Raw genomic sequence first — 18,209 nt, forward strand, 5'->3', positions numbered from 1 at the left:
CGGTGTTTCTGCAGAAAGATGTGCGGCACCATGGTGGGTTGTTTCTGCCATTGTGCTACATGCTAATGAGGCACTCCAGGGGAGAGGCATATGCTAATTAGCTCTGTGTTTCTGCCGTTATGCTACATGCTAATGAGGCACTCCAGGGGAGAGGCATATGTTAATTAGCTCTGTGCTGTCCCATTGGAACTGCCTCCAGTAGGGCATTCCAAAGACATGCATCTGGAGCATTTCTCCCCGGGCCTCCGCTGAAAACAGGCTCTGTGGAACCTAGTCGGACTTTCCCGGTCAACAAATGATAAATAAAAATAAATAAATAAAATCTAGGCATCCAAGTGATTCAGAGAATCACTTTGCTACATAATATTGGCATGGCAACTTCTGGCCCCTGGAGGTAGTGAACGTGGTCAAAAGGCTATATTCAACCATCATGGTTAGAGGTAAGTGCTTGGGTGTTTAGTGGCTAAGCAGCATTAGGGGTGTGTTCATGTGTGTATGTGAGAGGCTGCATGTGTGACTGTATGTATGAGTGTGTGTGTGTGTGTGTGTGTGTGTGTGTGTGTGTGTGTGTGTGTGTGTGTGTGTGTGTGTGTGTGTGTGTGTGTCTATGTGAAGGTGTGAAGGGCTGCATGTGTGTGTGTGTGTGTGTGTGTGTGTGTGTGTGTGTGTGTGTGTGTGTGTGTGTGTGTGTGTGTGTGTCTATGTGTGAGTGTATTTATGAGTGTTTGTGCGTGTCTATGTGAAGGGCTGCATGTGTGAGTGCATGTATGAGTGTGTGTGTGTGTGTGTGTGTGTGTGTGTGTGTGTGTGTGTGTGTGTGTGTGTGTGTGTGTGTGCGTGTGTGTGTGTGTGTGTGTGTGTGGAGGGGGCTGCATGTGTGTATGTATGAGTCTATATGTGTGTGCGTGCATGTGTGTGAGTGTATGTATGTGTGTGTGTGGGGGGCTGCATGTGTGTATGTATGAGTCTATATGTGTGTGTGTGTGTGTGTGTGTGTGTGTGTATGTGTCTATGTAAAGGGCTGCAGGTGTGAGTGTATGTATGAGTGTTTGTGCATGTCTATGTGAAGGGCTGCATGTGTGAGTGCATGTATGAGTGTGTGTGTGTGTGTGTGTGTGTGTGTGTGTGTGTGTGTGTGTGTGTGTGTGTGTGTGTGTGTGTGAGGGGCTGCATGTGTGAATGTATGTATGAGTACATGTGGGAGGGGCTGCATGCCTGAATGTATGTGTGTGTCTGTGTGTGTGGGAGGGGCTGCATGTGTGTATGTATGAGTCTATATGGGTGTGTGCATGTGTGTGTGTGTGTGTGTGTGTGTGTGTGTGTGTGTGTGTGTGTGTGTGTGTGTGTGTATGAGGGGCTGCATGTGTGAATGTATGCATGAGTACATGTGTGGGAGGGGTGGCATGTCTGAATGTATGTATGAGTGTGTCTGTGTGTGTGGGGGGCTGCATGTGTGTGTATGTATGAGTTTATGTGTGTGTGTGTGTGTGTGTGTGTGTGTGTGTGTGTGTGTGTGTGTGTGTGTGTGTGATGTCTATGTATGTGTGTGTGGGGGGGGGGCTGGGTTGGCTGTCTTACTTCCATAAACCCCTAGAATAATAAACAGAACCTACAACACTGAGTGGCAAAAACACTAGCCAGCAGGAATACTGCATTAAAATCATGCCTAAATGCCACTTAAAAAAACAAGGATTGGGGGAACCACTAGCCACCAGACTAAGTCTTTGCTACATTTCTTAACAAATGAACAGCAGGGATTATTCTAGAAAACATACTTAAAAGGCACTTAAACACAGTGTGGGTCAGGGGAACTTCAGACACGGGGAGTACTCAGTGCTATTAAAGTAAAAGCATAATATGGTGTGAGGGACAACTAGATACCGGGGGTAAGTAGCATGCCTTAAAGGGTACTAAAAGGGATCTCATCCCTGTGACTCCCACCTCCTACAGAGGGGGGTAATGTGCTGCACCACCACTGGACAGTTAAAATGATATGAGTAAAAAATTAAAAAAAAAAGTTATGTACAAAAGAATTTCAATCCTGTATCCTTGACAAAAGAGACTCCAGCCTTAACTCATAAGTGCAGCAGGTGATTTTGTTTTAACATTTTTTGAGGATCTCAGGCATTCTGTACTGCCTTCAACAGTTCCTAACTTATGAGGGAGAGGAAGAGAGACCATTAGGCATAACTCTCTACCTCATAATACAAGATGCCTGGACAAATTCCTAACATAATAGTAGTTAAAAGTTTTATTTTCTTTTACATTTGATTTCTTGGTGGATCATGGAGGAATTTTAATTATTCCCCAAACAAACATAGCATAACAGATTTTGCACTAGCCTGCATTTACTGAAGGATTTAAAGTTTGAAACTTGAATGTCTGGCATTAAGGTTTAACTGTAATCATGCATGAAATACCAGGGCAGGGAAAAAATGAGACATCATGTATGTTCTGATCACACAGACAAGTATAGGAAATGTGAAGTGCATGTACGTGTGGTTGTGTGGGTTTGTGAGTGTATGTGTGGGAGAGTGATTGAGGGGGGAGGTGTGCCCATAGTAACACGATGCAGCTGCCCACTTTAACTACTTTAACTCGAGTGTAACTATCACCTGCACTCGAGGTAGTTAACAGCAATTCAGAGGTGCATACATTAACCCATAATGAGGTCTTTCCTAATTGCAGCAAATGTGCCTTTCAACTGAAAATCTCTGCATCATACCTGGTAAAAGTGTTTTTTTCCTGCTACTACCTGGGCGACTGTCCGATCTAGCTAAATAGCAAGTATTTCTGCTTCTTTAACTGTTTTAAACTGTTTAAAGTTGTTTTTGCACCTGCACTTTTAAAGTTTGTCCTGTTTATTGCATTTACCTGTTCAGGCTACACACTCAAGTGCACTAGCCTGTGTCACATATTTATTGCATTTTCCTACTGTTTATTTTCAAAAAAAGAAAAAAAAAAAATGATCCTTGTTTTCCGCCTTTCCTGACCTAGAGTAGTCCAAATACAGGCTTTGCTGTATTCTGGACTTTTGGAAAGTTCCTGTGTTGCCCATTTCCTTTCTTGGATAGAAGGAGGCTTCTTTGTTCACCAGTGGGAGTGATGAGCTTAGAGCAGCCTATCTTTCCCTGGAGGAGTGTTCCCAGCACAAGAATCTGGTAGTCTATTGGCCGTTTTGGGCCAATTTCTAGCTCTTTCAAGTCCCCCTGTATAAAAGCCGCTTTATAGCTCAGCATCGGGCAGTGCCGCTAAAATTCTCGGCTCCACAAAGTCTGCTCTTCACTTTTTCCCTTAGAACTGCTGTAGCTCTCAAAAGAAACACCCTATTCCTAATCTAAAGCCTAGCACTTGCTCACTAAAGCAAGTCAGCACTAAAAAATTGAAAGCACTACACCCTCACAAACTCCCCTTGAGTACCTTGTTCCCCATTGGCCCTTTTTTAAAATTATAAAGGAATCCCCAATACTACTCTAGCATGTCCAAAGGTCAGTTGGCAGTCTCCACTCTGGTCCAGCTGGTGAATCTGGGAATCTTGAGGCAATGTTACAACTGCCTCATGTACACAGACAACCATCTCCTCCTCCCAACAAGTTCCGACATATGTGAGAGATGCAACCATATAGCCAAACTGGAGGCTAAGCTCTCTCAATGCAGTACTGGCGTAAACAGTCAGGAGGAGAAGGTATCCACAATCACTACAATTCCAGTCTCACATAGACCTACCACGACAGCAAACCAAACACATAAACACACAAAAACATACTCGGAGGCTCTAAATAAAAATCTGCCTAAGCAGCAGAAACCTCCAAAGCAGACACCCAAGCAACTGCTACCCCAAAACAAAACACATGCAACACATAGTTCACAAAGCCAGTGTGCCGAACAGTCACAGCCCTTAAGGCTAAACAACACACCTGATACACTTGTAATAGGTGATTCTATCGTCAGGTACACTGACGTCCTGCTCACCAGGCTGAACAAGGAGAAGGTCATGGTGAGCTGCCTGTCGGGCACTAGGATCCGCCACATAACACAAGCACTCAGGTCACTCCAAGGCAGGTACAAATATGACTCAGTCATTGTCCATGCTGGTGTGAATGACCTGAGACGTACCTCCCTGGACTACATGAAAAGAGACATAGAGGAGCTCTCTGAGCATGTAGCCCAAGCCGGTATGACCCTGACCTTGAGTAGCATCTTACCCTCACCAAGAAAGGTGCCACAATATGAAGACAAGATGATCAATTTCAACAATTGGCTTAAGTATTGGTGTCATTCAAAGGGGATCCAATGCCTGTCAGCCTGGGATGACATGCTTGACAAGCCACACTGCTTCACTAGGGACGGCTTGCACCTGTTACCCCTGGGCTTTTGGATATTGGCAAAGGCTCTTGCCACCCCCATAGTGCCTTTTTTAGGCAAGGCTCAAAAGACAAACCCACCTCCATAGGTATCACAAGGGATAAGAAACTAAGAGTAATGCTACTCAACGCCAGAAGTCTAAACCTCAAGATGCATGCACTCGAAACCCTCCTTAACATGGAGAACATCGACATCTATGCAGTAACAGAAACCTGGTTCAACGCTCATGAGAGCACCCCAGCACTACCAGGTTATACCTCATACCATGCTTTTCGGCCCCAAAACTTGGACCGAACCACAAAAGGAGGGGGAGTATCAATATTCATCAAAGATACCCACACCTCCAGGTTGGTGGCCCAGCACGAAGCATCGGAGACTATCCATGTGCAACTAACAGTGGGTAAAACTGCCTTCCAGTTTATAGCCTGCTACAGACCACCCTCCCAAACCCAGGAACTCCACTAGGCTTTCCTGAGAACACTGGAAAATATGAAGGTCTCTCCAAACACCATTATATTGGGCGACTTCAACTACCCAAACATAGACTGGGAGCATTACTCTAGCTCCAACACCCTAGCCCAAAGGTTCCTAGAATTTATAAATTCAAACGCTATGGAACAACTTGTGACCACTCCCACAAGAGGGGAAAACATACTGGACCTGATCATCACCAACATGGGGACTCTATGCTCCAGACCAGAAGTGTATCCCTCACTGGTAAGATCAGACCATGAATTAATCTCACTGGATATCCACATCCCGACCCCACCCCCTGCCCAGAAAACCACAGTGAAAAACTTCTCTAAAGCAAACTTCACACTACTCAAAACCGAGGTGGAATCCTTCAAAGCCCCCGGGCCTGTGGAAAATATGGCCCAGACCGCAGAATCCTTTGTAAATGCATTCTATGAACACCTTCAGGAATGCATGGATCATGCAATCCCAAATAAAACTAAGACCCAATCCCCCACAGGCAGGCGTCCTGTCTGGTGGACCCCAGCCATAAACAAACTATACAATAGAAGAAGGAAGTTACTACATGATAGAGCAAAATCCCAAAAAGGGAAGGCATCTAATCAGTATTAGCAAAAAACTACGGGCACTCATAAAATCATCTAAGGCCAGCTTCGAGAGACAAATTGCACAGGACACTAAATATAATCACAAAGCTTTCTTTAGTTATGTTAGGAACCTGGGTGGGAATTTCCAGATATGCTCAGAATTAGTCCAAAATGACAAAAAATACACTGAACCCACAGACATTGCCAACATCCTGGCCGACAGGTTCAGTGCAAACCCCCCCCCCACCAAAAGAGCAAATATCTATTCCAGCAGAGTGCTGCCCCCCTGACATCTCAGATGCTCAGGTAAGAACCGCCCTCTCCAAAGCAAAAAACACAGCATCAATGGGACCAGACGGTGTCCCGGGCTGCGTCCTACATGAACTCCAAGATGAGCTGAACCCAAACATAAAGCTACTGTTCAATCTCAGCCTTACTACAGGATATGTACCCAAAGAGTGGTGTACAGCAACAGTGGTCCCTCTCCACAAAGGTGGGGCCTCAACGGATCCTGGAAACTATCGCCCCATAAGCCTGACTAGCTTGGTCTGCAAAGCTATGGAAAGGATCATCATGGAACTCATAAATAAAGATATTGGGAACCTACAGACACTGGATCCTACCAGTTCGGCTTTGTTAAGGGCAGATCCTGCCTCTTAAACCTGGTTGATTTCTTTGAAACAGTCACCAAGGCCATTGATGAGGGGAAGGTGGTCCACACAGCCTACCTGGACCTCGCAAAAGCCTTCGATACAATACCCCACTCGGGCATCATAGATAAGCTATCCAGCTTAAATATAAACCCCTATGTCACTAGATGGGTTGCAAACTGGCTCAAGGACAGAACCCACATGGTTAGAATTGCTGGAGCCATGTCAGACTCCAAACCAGTTACAAGTGGCATCCCACAAGGCTCAGTCCTGGGACCTCTCTTGTTCGGTATATATTTCTCGGAGGTACAGGCCAACATGGAAGGACTGTGGCTGACCAAGTTCGCAGATGACTGCAAACTGGGTGCCATAATCAACTCTCCAGCTGACACAAGCATCCTCCAAAAGGGTCTCATAGAAACAGACAACTGGTGCCAGAGCCATGGCCTCAAGCTAAACGCCAAAAAGTGTATATTCATCCCCTTTGGCAAAAACAAAGTGCCCACAAATTACCACATAGGTGGTAATCCATTAAGTATGGAAGAAGTAATTAGGGACCTGGGGACTCAAGTTGATAGCAATCTCTCATTTACAACCACATGGCCAAAGTGGTCAGAAAAACATTCTATATAGCCCACCTAATCATGAAGGGATTCACATCTAGATCAGGGGAGGTCATTGTGCCTCTTTACTCATCTCTCATCAGGCCCATAATTGAGTACAATGCCCCTTTTGGGATGTACCTTACCAGACACCTGCAGCAACTAGAAAGACCCCAAAAGTACCTCACCAAGAGGATCAAAGGTCTCAAACAGATGCCATATGCTGCCCAGTTAAAGAAACTCCAGCTCTACTCGGTTGCATAACACCTGCTTAGAGGCGATCTGTGCCTGATGTATAAAGCCATGTCAAACCCGGAATTAATGGACATGCTGCACCTCAGAAAATCCAAATCCCATCGAGCTACGCACTCGAGGGACTTGAACCTCAGCACAGAAATAAATAGGACATGCTGGAGGGACAGATTCATAACCCAGAGGCTCCCTTCACTCTGGAATAAAATCCCAGTCCAGGTTAGGCAGAGTCCCTCACTGACTCTCTTCAAGAGGAATCTTGATGAGTGGATGGGAGATCGTAGGTTTACCCCGGGTATCACTTCTGTGTCACTGTTAGACAGAGGCACAGTAAACTGAACCTCAAAAAAGGGCATAGTAAAATTCATTTAAATGGGTGGCTAAAGCCAAACACACTCTGGCTAGGCTTACAAATGCCCTAGGGCAGATAGCCTAGTATGAACCTATGAACCTATAATCATGCAAACGGGGCCTTTTTACTGCAGTCCTTACAAGAGAGGTGAGATTCTTTATGAATCCCCAGGAATGTCTTTACAAATGACATTAACTTTAACTAAAAATAAATCATTTCTTTTAGTCAATAAGATACACTGGGGTGGCAGTGAGCTGAATATCCCTCACTTTGCACAATGGAGCCCTCAGCTATGTTGCTTGCTGGTGGGTCTATTTCATCACCATGCAGTGAGTGCTGTGACTTGCATTAATCGGTCTCTCCATTCACAGCAGAAAGTTGTGCTAATGGTACATTATTACAAGCCCAGTTTTGTTAAATATCTTTCAGTGACTGTTGTAACTTCTTCCTTAATACTGGGGACACCACTAAACACTGCAACTGTATATTTGTTATTTATTTACTATCTAGGGTTTCCAAAACCCATGTAAAATGTAATGGAAAATGGTTAAAAAAGACAAAGAAACATCTTTTTGTGCAATAATAGTAGCATGATATACTGATTTGTTTTTTTTTTCATTTTTAAATTTCAGAATTCAGTAACAAACTATAGCAATGCACCACATCAGAAAAGAACACTCAAATACATGATTTCTTTAAGTAAGAATTATGATTTGTAGTAATTATAGTTGAAGTCATTTCATACGTACATTCATTGTCTTGTGTGGTATATTGTTAGAAGCACTGAGAAGGATGGTCATTATTTTTATGACAAAAAATATTTCTCCTGTAAAGACTGTTACTGATGATATAAAAAGAAAGAGCTATTAAATAATGTTGAAAGCAGCAAAAACTGGTATTTTATTCAATACAAAGAATGCATGCACTTCATTTAATCTAATGATAGCGAGGCTTTAAGTTAATAAAATACATTTGATTTGCTTATTTCATGCTTCAGTTTCAACTGTACATTTAGACAAGACATAATCTGTTATATTAATTAGTAAGTATGGCTGTTGCAAGTATTGTAATTGAATGTTTTGCATACCAAGTATCAATTAATGTTGCATAATTACTTGTTGTTGCAGACGTCTTTGACAGAAAGATTAAGAGAACTCAACAGAAAGAAGAATAAAGCAGAAGACAGAATTAAACATGTCAGAGCAGTGAACTCACAAATGCTAGTAAGAATACTTTCGACCCAAATTCTTTTAAATATATGAAACTGGAAAAACAGGAATGGCTTATTGTATCAACTTTACATCCATCTATCATATTGAATTCAACATGTTAATGTCAGTCTACACACCAGCCAAGTTCTATGCGCCAACTTATGAAGTGCACATCTATCTATCTGTCTGTTTTTGCATGTGTGTGTGTGTGTGTGTGTGTGTGTGTGTGTGTGTGTGTGTGTGTGTGTGTGCGTGCGCGCACTCACATATGAAGGTATGGGGTGCATAACATTTCACGTAATAAGATCTCAGTGAACACATTTCATTGTAAACTCATCTGAATAAAATTTAATTGGGTTGAAATGCAGTTCACCAAATGCATTCTATATAACTATACCATGAAAACTTGTGTTTTTGCAGGAGGCAACCCACCAGCAGCTGCATGTGGGGATCCTTGCCCCCCCCATTAGTGAATCCAGATGGCCATACAAGCACAAAATTCTATACATCTGGCAGTACAACATGATATAGGCTATTACAAGTCCACAAACAGTCTTGTAAACTCACTTGCTTAACAGCTCCTATAAGTAGAAAAAACTTCACATACTGTATAAAATTATTTCAGTTTTCTATCAACTGTAATTCTGTGAAATGAGATTGAAATCCAATGAGTTTTTAGTCAGTTGTGTACTACCATTTATTATTCAGTGAAATGACATACACCCAACAGATTTATGTATATGTATTTATGGGTTCACTACTAAAGATCGAAATTCCACAATCCCGAGACTCTGAAAACAGACGACCAGAATCTCGAGATTGCAGAATCTCGAATTAAAAAAAAACTGTAAAACACAAAGCCAACTATACTAACGTTTATGTAGGGGGGCAAGCCTCCCTGCACCCCGCACACCCCCTGCAACTTAAATATACCAACTGTAGGATTGCAGTACAGTGGAGTGAATGGCAAAGTTCCCATTCCGCACTGTACGGCAATCTCCATTCACTGTTTTCGATATTCCGCAATCTTGAGATTCTGATCATCAGTATTCAGAGTCTCGGGATTGTGGAATTTATTTAGTAGTGAACCCGTATTGATATATATATATATATATATATATATATATATATATATATATATATATATATATATATATATATATATATATATATATATATAGAGAGAGAGAGAGTGAGAGAGAGAGAGGGATACACACACACACACACACACACACACACACACACACACACACACACACACACACACACACAAATGCACACGCACACACACACACACATATATATATATATATATATATATATATATATATATATATATGTGTGTGTGTGTGTGTATGGGTCCATGTCAGATGGACGAAAGCTCAGTTAACCGATGACCACATCAACGATATGACTTCGCCGACAGAACGAATCCCTGACAATGGTGAGTAGTGCAGACTGGGAGTTAGTCCCATTCCTTCACTGTAGTGCGATCTCAGAGTTGGTATATTTAAGTAGGGGGGGTGGGGGGTGCAGGGGGGCTTGCCCCCTGCTATACATGTTTTAATGTGGTTTTCGAGTGCATTATGGAAGCGGGAATGTATTCTGTTCCGTAATACATTGACTTACCATTATCAGGGATCTGTTCTGTCGGCGAAGTCATATCATTGATGTGGTCGTCGGTTAACTGAGCTTTCGTCCATCTGACATGGACCCATATATATGTGTGTGTGTATATATATATATATATATATATATATATATATATATATATATATATATATATATATATACATAATGACTCTATTGTTGGTCAACATCTGTTTAGTCGACAAAATGTAGTTAACTTCACAGATGGTCAACAGTTGAGCATGATCGCACAATTCTTGGGGTAAGGAAATATGCCCTTTCCCTGACATTGTACACTTTTGGGAGTTAGTATATATAATTAGCATGGAGTGTGAGGGGTAGAAGGGGTTGCCCCCTGCAAAATATATTTCTTAACTCTATACCCAAGTGCTTTTTTAAGTTAAACAGGGATGAGTAAACATTCTCCACATAAAACTAATGACAAGCCTCTCCCAGCCCAATGTATATGAGATGTTTGAAAAATATGTGAACGTATTTCCATGCTAAAGAACTTTGCACTGTGTTAAGATCATACAAGCAGAAGCCCACAGAGTGCTTAGGGTTTAGACAAGATGCAAAATAGAGGTAAAAGAAGAGCTGAACCAAAGCCTCATTCATATGTTGGGTCCTCTTTGTCACAATTATATCTCTGTTGTGTAGAAGGTTAAATTTAATTGTAGCAGACCACGTGAAACTTAGAGGCTGTATTCACTGCTGTTGTTTATACAAGGATCAGAGTTAGGTGAGTGGAACATTGGTTGGGTAAAAAAGGAGATCCTTGAAGGAAATTACAGTTTGTTGTTGATGGTAGCCACCATAATCTGCATTTAATGAGGAAATGTTGAGTTACAGCTTTGGTCATAATTTGGGTTTCTAGTTGATGTCCAGTAAAAGCACATCTTTAGCAGGCAGATGGTTCACAATTGCTAGGTGTCATGAAAAGTAGAGTAGCATTATATTTAAATACAGTTGTAAAAGAGAGAAAATATTTAAAATACATCTGTACATCTAAGACTTGAAAATATGCAAACATATAAAGTAAAATTAAATGCAATTACAGAAACAACCTGCTCCTAAATTATATTTGATAGTAGTTAAAATTGAGAAAAGATATTATAGCAGAATAAAGATCAAGTCTAATAACAGCTTATGTGTACTTGTGGTGTATGCATTACATGTGTTATATATGTGTGTGTGTGTGTGTGTGTGTGTGTGTGTGGTTCTGCTGTTGCAGTATACAGCCAGGAAAATAACATTTATGTAAAGTACTTGTACAGCTCAATACCCGCGGTGGTGGTGCTGCGGTAGCATTGTCGCCTCACAGTAAGACGCTCACCAGTTCGATTCTCAGCTAGAGCGTCTGCGTGGAGACATGCATGAATGGGTGTACCTTCATTGAAGGTTGTGCGTCAGGCCTGGCAAGCCGGTACATAAAAATCAACTGCCAGTCATTAGCGGGCCGGAGTTCCGCTGTGGCGACCCCTAACTGGGAAAAGCCGAAAGTCACAAACAAACTTGTACAGCTCAATAAAAAGGCCTTCATTTTCCGAAAAAAAAAAAGAAATTTATAAATGTCCTACAAAAATAAATCAGAAAATAATACATAAAGGTCAACAAAAACAAAGAGGACATATGTTAATCACAGTAGCGCATTCCAGTATCGGCATTAAAGGAATGACAAACCTTCCAAGGTGAAGATGACCTTTGCCTGCAGGGTCAAGCATTACAATGCCCCTGAGTGGTCTGTTATTTCCATGTTATGCCATCTTGCAAGGGATTATTTTTTCCTAATCTGTTAGGAAACAAAATGGGAAAGATATAGAAATGAAGACAGTGGAAGAGCTATTTACTCATGTTGTGAAAAGAGTGAAGAACAAATGAGTGCTCTATTGGGAGAATCAGGAATTGTATGCAGTGGATGCAAATTAAGACAGAGTGCAGTATGAGACTGAGACTGAGATGGTACCTGGGAGAATGAAAAGTGAGGAAGTATGCCAGGAAAAGGGGCCAACTTTGATTCAAGAAAAGTACAGCAGAGCTTGTCTTGTTGGTTAAGATGGCTCAAGATGGCTGGAGTGAGGAAGATTACCAACATATATTATTCAAATACTTCAGAGAACATTTGAAGAAATGGGAAAAATAATAAAATAATGACAGAGATTTCTTCACAGGTCTACTTATACAGTAGCAGCAAAACTGAGAATCTGCAGAGGTAATGTGAAATCTAAAGGAAATGGAACAAAATGACTGGGGTAAGCAAAGAAGGTCACCAGCCAGTGATCTGGTAATGTATACAGGGTCTTCACAACTGTTAGATGATTGTTAGTGGCAATACGTTGTACAGCACTGAGCATTATAGTCCACAAGCATAATGCTTGTTGATAAGGTATAGCATATGGTATTGTTAGTCTTTGTGATTTTTGTGGATTTCCAAAAGTAATGATTACCATGCATGAGTAAATAGTTAATTTAAATCATAGTTGCATTTTAGGTTCATGTTTCAGACTAGTAACATTCTCAGCTGAATTTAGCATCTTAATTTTTTTCTCCAGATGTGAGTGCCCGAAAGCTACTGCTTCCAAGAGAACTGTTAGCCTCTTGCATTAAGGCTGCGAAACAAAGCCAAACAAATTGCAATGCTGTCTACAGAGCGTGGGCATGCTTACATATTTTTATTAACCATGCACCCACTTAAAGGAAAACACATTTACCATATATATTGATGCTGTGTACAGTACTGACACATCATGATCCATGTTTCCTGTTCCATTAAACTAGGTCGTGGTCCTTTGCAAGTTAGTTATTGAGACCTACCATATTGATAAAATTGTAGTGTGTGTTCCTCATTGCAGAAACAGAAGTTCATTGTTTAAATACAAAGACTCTGTGACATTGTAGTCTGTAGAAGCTGTAGCAGTAAATGACCCTGGACTGTGCAAATTCATACATGTTGTTTTATATATATTTTAGCTTCTCTTCAGAGATAGAGAACTAAACTAATACAATTGTTTTGAACAGTTAAATATTTTGTTTTCAGTAGTTGTTGGGCCTTCACTTTCTGCCTTACTTTTCTGAAGTGTTACGCTTGTCAGTTCAGTGGCAGTGTTGTTCATTAGTGGCAGAAAGTTGTCACAATGAAGTTTAATAGTTAAGGCCCGACAGGGCAGTAAGTGATTCTAGGGGAGGAAAAAGCTCCATAACAGAAAAAAATAATGATAATAAAAAGGCAATAACTTGTGCATAGTGGTGTACACATATGGGTGTATGGTAAGAGTAAAGCATTAAATTCGTTTAGCAGCACTAGAAAAATTGTGATAGCTGAAGAAGATAATTAGAAAACATATAAATAATACGGTTAAAGGACCAAGAAGAAAGAAGAGGTAAACATGAAGAATAATAAAGATGTAAACAGGTAAAGAGACAGTGGCGGCTGGTGACTTCAAATTAAAGGCGGGCTGCAGGAGACGGATAAATGGGTGGGGCCAGTGGGAAGGGGTGTGGCCAACTAGAAAGGGGAGGGGGCTATGCTCAAAACCACAACAACTGTAACTTTAATTAAATATGCTGTCCTGGGTGCCAAACCATCATTACAAAAGTCCAATCAAGACAAAATGAAGTGTAGAAGAAAAAATATTTCAATGCATTGGCTACATGACAACTTACTTAATATCTAGATGGAAACACAAAGGTTGTGATGCATGAAAAAATAAATTACTTTTTAAATACATTACTGGAATGCCAATCAAAATCAAATATAAAAAAACAAGCAGCACTCAGCTCAAACCACTTTTCCTTGCACTGTAGTTCTAATTATAATTTATATTCAGCTTTATAAAATTACCAAGTAACATGCTGAAAGTAGCAATCTCTGTGTGATACCCCAACTTGTAAAAACGTTTGTTATCCAAAAAAGACCTGCTGCCTGACAACAGCTATCTACTTGTTTTATGGGAAAGACATGATCAATGTAAAAAATGAACAGCAAACAAGAAACAAGCTCAAGATAAACTGCTTAAAGGATTACTGCACAAGTTATGGAACACACATGATAGATTGGCATTCTGTTTAGTTTACGGGTAAAGCCTGTAAAGATGACTGCAAGTCTCTAACAAATGTAATGAGCTTCGGAAAATACTGTAATCCTGTCCTTTATTACAAATACTGTCATATGCATGTCAATACCTAAGGCTTATACGTTATCTAGTTATGTAAATCTTCTCTGCATGGCAACAACGAAAAGGATTTCAATGCTAGTAATTCTTTAACAGTATGCTTAGTAAAGCTTACTTGCATCTTACAATCTCCGACAAGCTTACCTGATGGTCATTAAAGCATTGCTACTTAAACACAGAGCAACAGGGCACTGCAACAGCATGCATTTTCTGAATAATAAGAAGCACAAATCAACTATAAAAATATGACAGAAAACCAGAACATTCTGCAAAATCAAGGACAGATGAAAATCCACGGTCATACTTGTGGTCTACCTTGGATGAGAGAATACTCTGCACACTTACACTGCATAACTGCTCCTTGCCTTGCTTGGACACATCCAGAGCCACTACAATGTGGAGTGGGGTGCAACAAGTATGTCACAATTTGAAATGTTTCTGGCTGACAGTGATGGCTCTGACACTCATACCTCACAACCTCAGAGCAAAAAATCTGGACAAAGCCATACATAGAAGTGGGACACAGGCCCAAAAATAAGGACAATTTTTAAATATTGCTCTTATAAACTTAGAAAGTAGTAGGTCTTGCATTGGTATGAATTTTCTGAAGGGTATGAAATCTGAAACTCAAATGTCTGCTATTATTTTCTAACTTCAATCTTTAATGATTTGCCACTAATTTGCCAGAAAACCACAATTTTATGAAAAACAGACCAAAAATGTGATGCAAAAATATAAAACTGCCACGCAATACAGCTGGGAACCTGTCAAAGAAGGGACACCTTTTTAATATTAGTACTGTTAACTTGAGCAGCTGACAAAATAAGAGCATCTACATGCATTTCTGAAATAAAAGTAATAATTGTAGCTATTTATAATTGTAAACCCTCCACATTTTCTTCCAAAAGTGCCATTTTGCAGAGGAATTATTAGGGGGAGAGCAACATTTTGAGATAAAATTGGGGACAATTGAGAGGTTTGGATATTCCTAATTCTATAAAACGATTTATTTGCACATACCTCTCAACCTCTTAATGCAGGAAATCTGGACAAGGCCAAATATATTGTGGGAACATACAAACAGTACTAAAAATTGCTCTTATATAAACTTAAGACAGTTAACAGAATAACAGGTCTTGCCTTAGCATGCATTTTTCTGAAGATTATGACGTCTGAAACTCAATGTCTGTCATTATTTAGTGACTTCATTCCTAAATGATTTGCCAGAAAACCACAAATGTTATGAGGAACAAACCAAAAATAAGAAACAAAAATCTATTCATTCTGCAAAAATCTGGACAGTTGAGAGGCATAGTTCTGCTGGGGCCATCTTTGAGTTTGCTGCTGTTCCCCCTCACAAAATCATGGTCGAATGGAGACTCCCCCTACAACCATTCCAATGTCCCATTCCTTGGTTATTTCGCCCCATTTACCATAAACACTGTAATGTGCATACTGCTTTACTTCTGCAATGATTTGGATTTCATTTGAAAGTTTTATTTTGCATTTTACAGCACAAATAATAGATATCTGCTAAACAAAGCAATGCAGTCTCACAATGAAAACAGACTTAGCATTAAAACTTCTCTGCCCTTGAAACTCACCTTCATTGAAACAGCATTGAAACCCACATTCAAAGAAAATACATTTTGCCAGTGGCAGATAAAGATTAAGTTTGGGCTGTTTTCAAATCATAGGCCCCTTGAACACGAAACATACAAGTGCTCTTTGATACACCTTCCTGACTGTATTAAATTATATTCCTTGTACAATACAGTACAGTTGTTAGAGGGCATTTTTAATTTATTGTTTTGAACATTTTTCCAGTAAACAATTAAACAAAATGCATGCACCATTAATGACAATACTGTCCAATTCAGAACATTTCCATCATAAAAAGTCTACTCAAACTTCTGCAGTCCACCAATATCAGTAAATGTGCAAAATCTCTGAAGAAGTAAAAGTCATCTAAATAATTCCACATTAAAGAAATCTGTAACTAATGAAGAGGTTGCTGCTAGCAAACAACTTTATATGTCATTGTTTCAACAAATAAAGTGCCTGTTGCCCTTGAGGAATAAATTGATTATGTTGCATTAAAAAAATGATAAGCTAGTAATATTGCAACAGGGAATGGATGGCAAACTGATAACAGGTTCATAGTTACTAGGTATCTTCGCCAAAAAGGACTGCAGCATCCACCCCCTTTGCAACACAGTACAGTATCAGCAATGCATCTACCTACTTAGCATAAGCAGCACTAAACTTTTGTTCCCCTGCAGCTCTCAGCTCCTTGTAAAATCTACTCGACACTCAGCTGTATCTCTGAACTTTGCAGCACAAGAAATCTGGAAAAAGCCAACATTTATAGGGGGGGGGACAAAAGCCCAAAAACCAGGGACACATTTTAAACATTGCTCGTATAATGTTGGAAAGTTGCTAGAATAAAATGCTGTGTTACCACCATACATTTCACTGCCAAGTCTTGATCCCAGGGGACCCTGTGCAAAACAGTCAGAGCAACATACAACTATGCCAAATCATCTGTTTTGTGAAATAGAGGAAGACTGAAACTTAAATGGCTACCATTTAGTGAATTCAGTTCTCACCATAGCTGTCAACCTCTTAGTACAAAACACCTGAACAAAGCCAATAATGGGGGAATACAGCCCCCAAACATATTCAGTGAACTCAGTTCTCACCATAGCTCTCAACCTTAGCACAAAAAATCTGGGCAAAGCCAATAATGGGGGAATACAGTCCCAAAAATAGGGACAAATTTAAAATATCCATGTTATAAACTTAGAAAATTGCTAGAATAAAAGGTTTTGTGTTACCATGTACTTTCTGAAGAATATGAAGTCTGAAATTCAAATGCCTGTTATTCTTATTTAACATTTGTTAACCAGAAAAGTCTGACTTGGAACAAAAGTCAATTTTTAGCAGAGCAGGGAGAAATACTTCACACACATGGTCTTTGTAAGATGGGAGAACATGCAGACTTCACACCAAAGACACCCCAGCCCAGAATCAAACCAGAGAACCTGTAGCTGTCAGGCAACAATGCTACCAGTGCACCACAGCACTACCAACTTTGCAAGGAAAAACAAACACACAGAAACCACAGATTATATGAGGAACAGAACAAATATGACACAAACATCTGCAAATTTTTTTTTTTTACAAATGGTGATGAGTAGGGAATTCAGTCCCTTGCCACCTGCACCCAAGGTACAGGTTTCAAGCCTGAGTATTCTCTACCCACCACCATGTGTTCTCTCTAGCCACCAGTATATAGCAACTGGGGCATTTTACTTACACACACACACACACCACTACCTGATCCAGTCTTTCTTAAGCTCCCCAGTAAGTGATCCAGTCTTCCGTTCCACACTAATAATCCAGTCGTTCCCCCTGAAAGGTGAAAGCAAGCTCCTCATTCCCGGTGAAAGCAAGTTCCTCTGTAGTCTCAGCCTGCCCATGCAAGCTAATGGCTTGTTTCTGGTTTGGCTGGCTCTGCGGGAATAGGCTGGAGGCTCCAACCTGCAGACGTCGCTATCCAGTTTCCTTCTCTTCTGTGCGGACATCACCACACAGACCTCTGGGGCCGCAGGGCAGAGATGCCTTTCTCCTGTATCCAGACTGCCTAACACAGCAGTCTGGGGTTCTGTGAGTACCAGGAACTCCAAGCACGCATGTGTGGAGTTCCGGGACTCGCGATTTTTTTTAAATTTTCTTCTTTCTTTTCTACAGGTGGGGGGATTTTCTTCTTCTACAGGTGGGGGGAGCTGCAGTCCTGCAGCCCTATAGCATGAGATGCCCCTGGAAAGAGATGAAAATTGTAGAGAATAAGGAGGGGAAAAGAAAATAGAGGTAGGGAAAGTAAGAAAAAGGAATGAGAGAGAGAGACAGAGA

General features: G+C 40.7%; 1 protein-coding gene across 1 annotated transcript in view; it reads left to right on the forward strand.

The window, feature by feature from the left end:
• The window catches only part of LOC122803554 (E3 ubiquitin-protein ligase TRIM62-like), a 563,070-nt gene that overhangs the window by 155,761 nt on the left and 389,100 nt on the right, over positions 1 to 18,209 (forward strand). Inside the window, exon 2 of the mRNA XM_044073213.1 lies at positions 8,410 to 8,505. Coding sequence (XP_043929148.1) covers positions 8,410 to 8,505 — 96 coding nt within the window. The remainder of the gene's footprint in view (positions 1 to 8,409; positions 8,506 to 18,209) is intronic.

This window comes from Protopterus annectens, chromosome 5.part1, assembly GCF_019279795.1.
Source record: "Protopterus annectens isolate FY-2018-M chromosome 5.part1, PAN1.0, whole genome shotgun sequence".
NCBI classification, from domain to species: Eukaryota; Metazoa; Chordata; order Ceratodontiformes; family Protopteridae; genus Protopterus; species Protopterus annectens.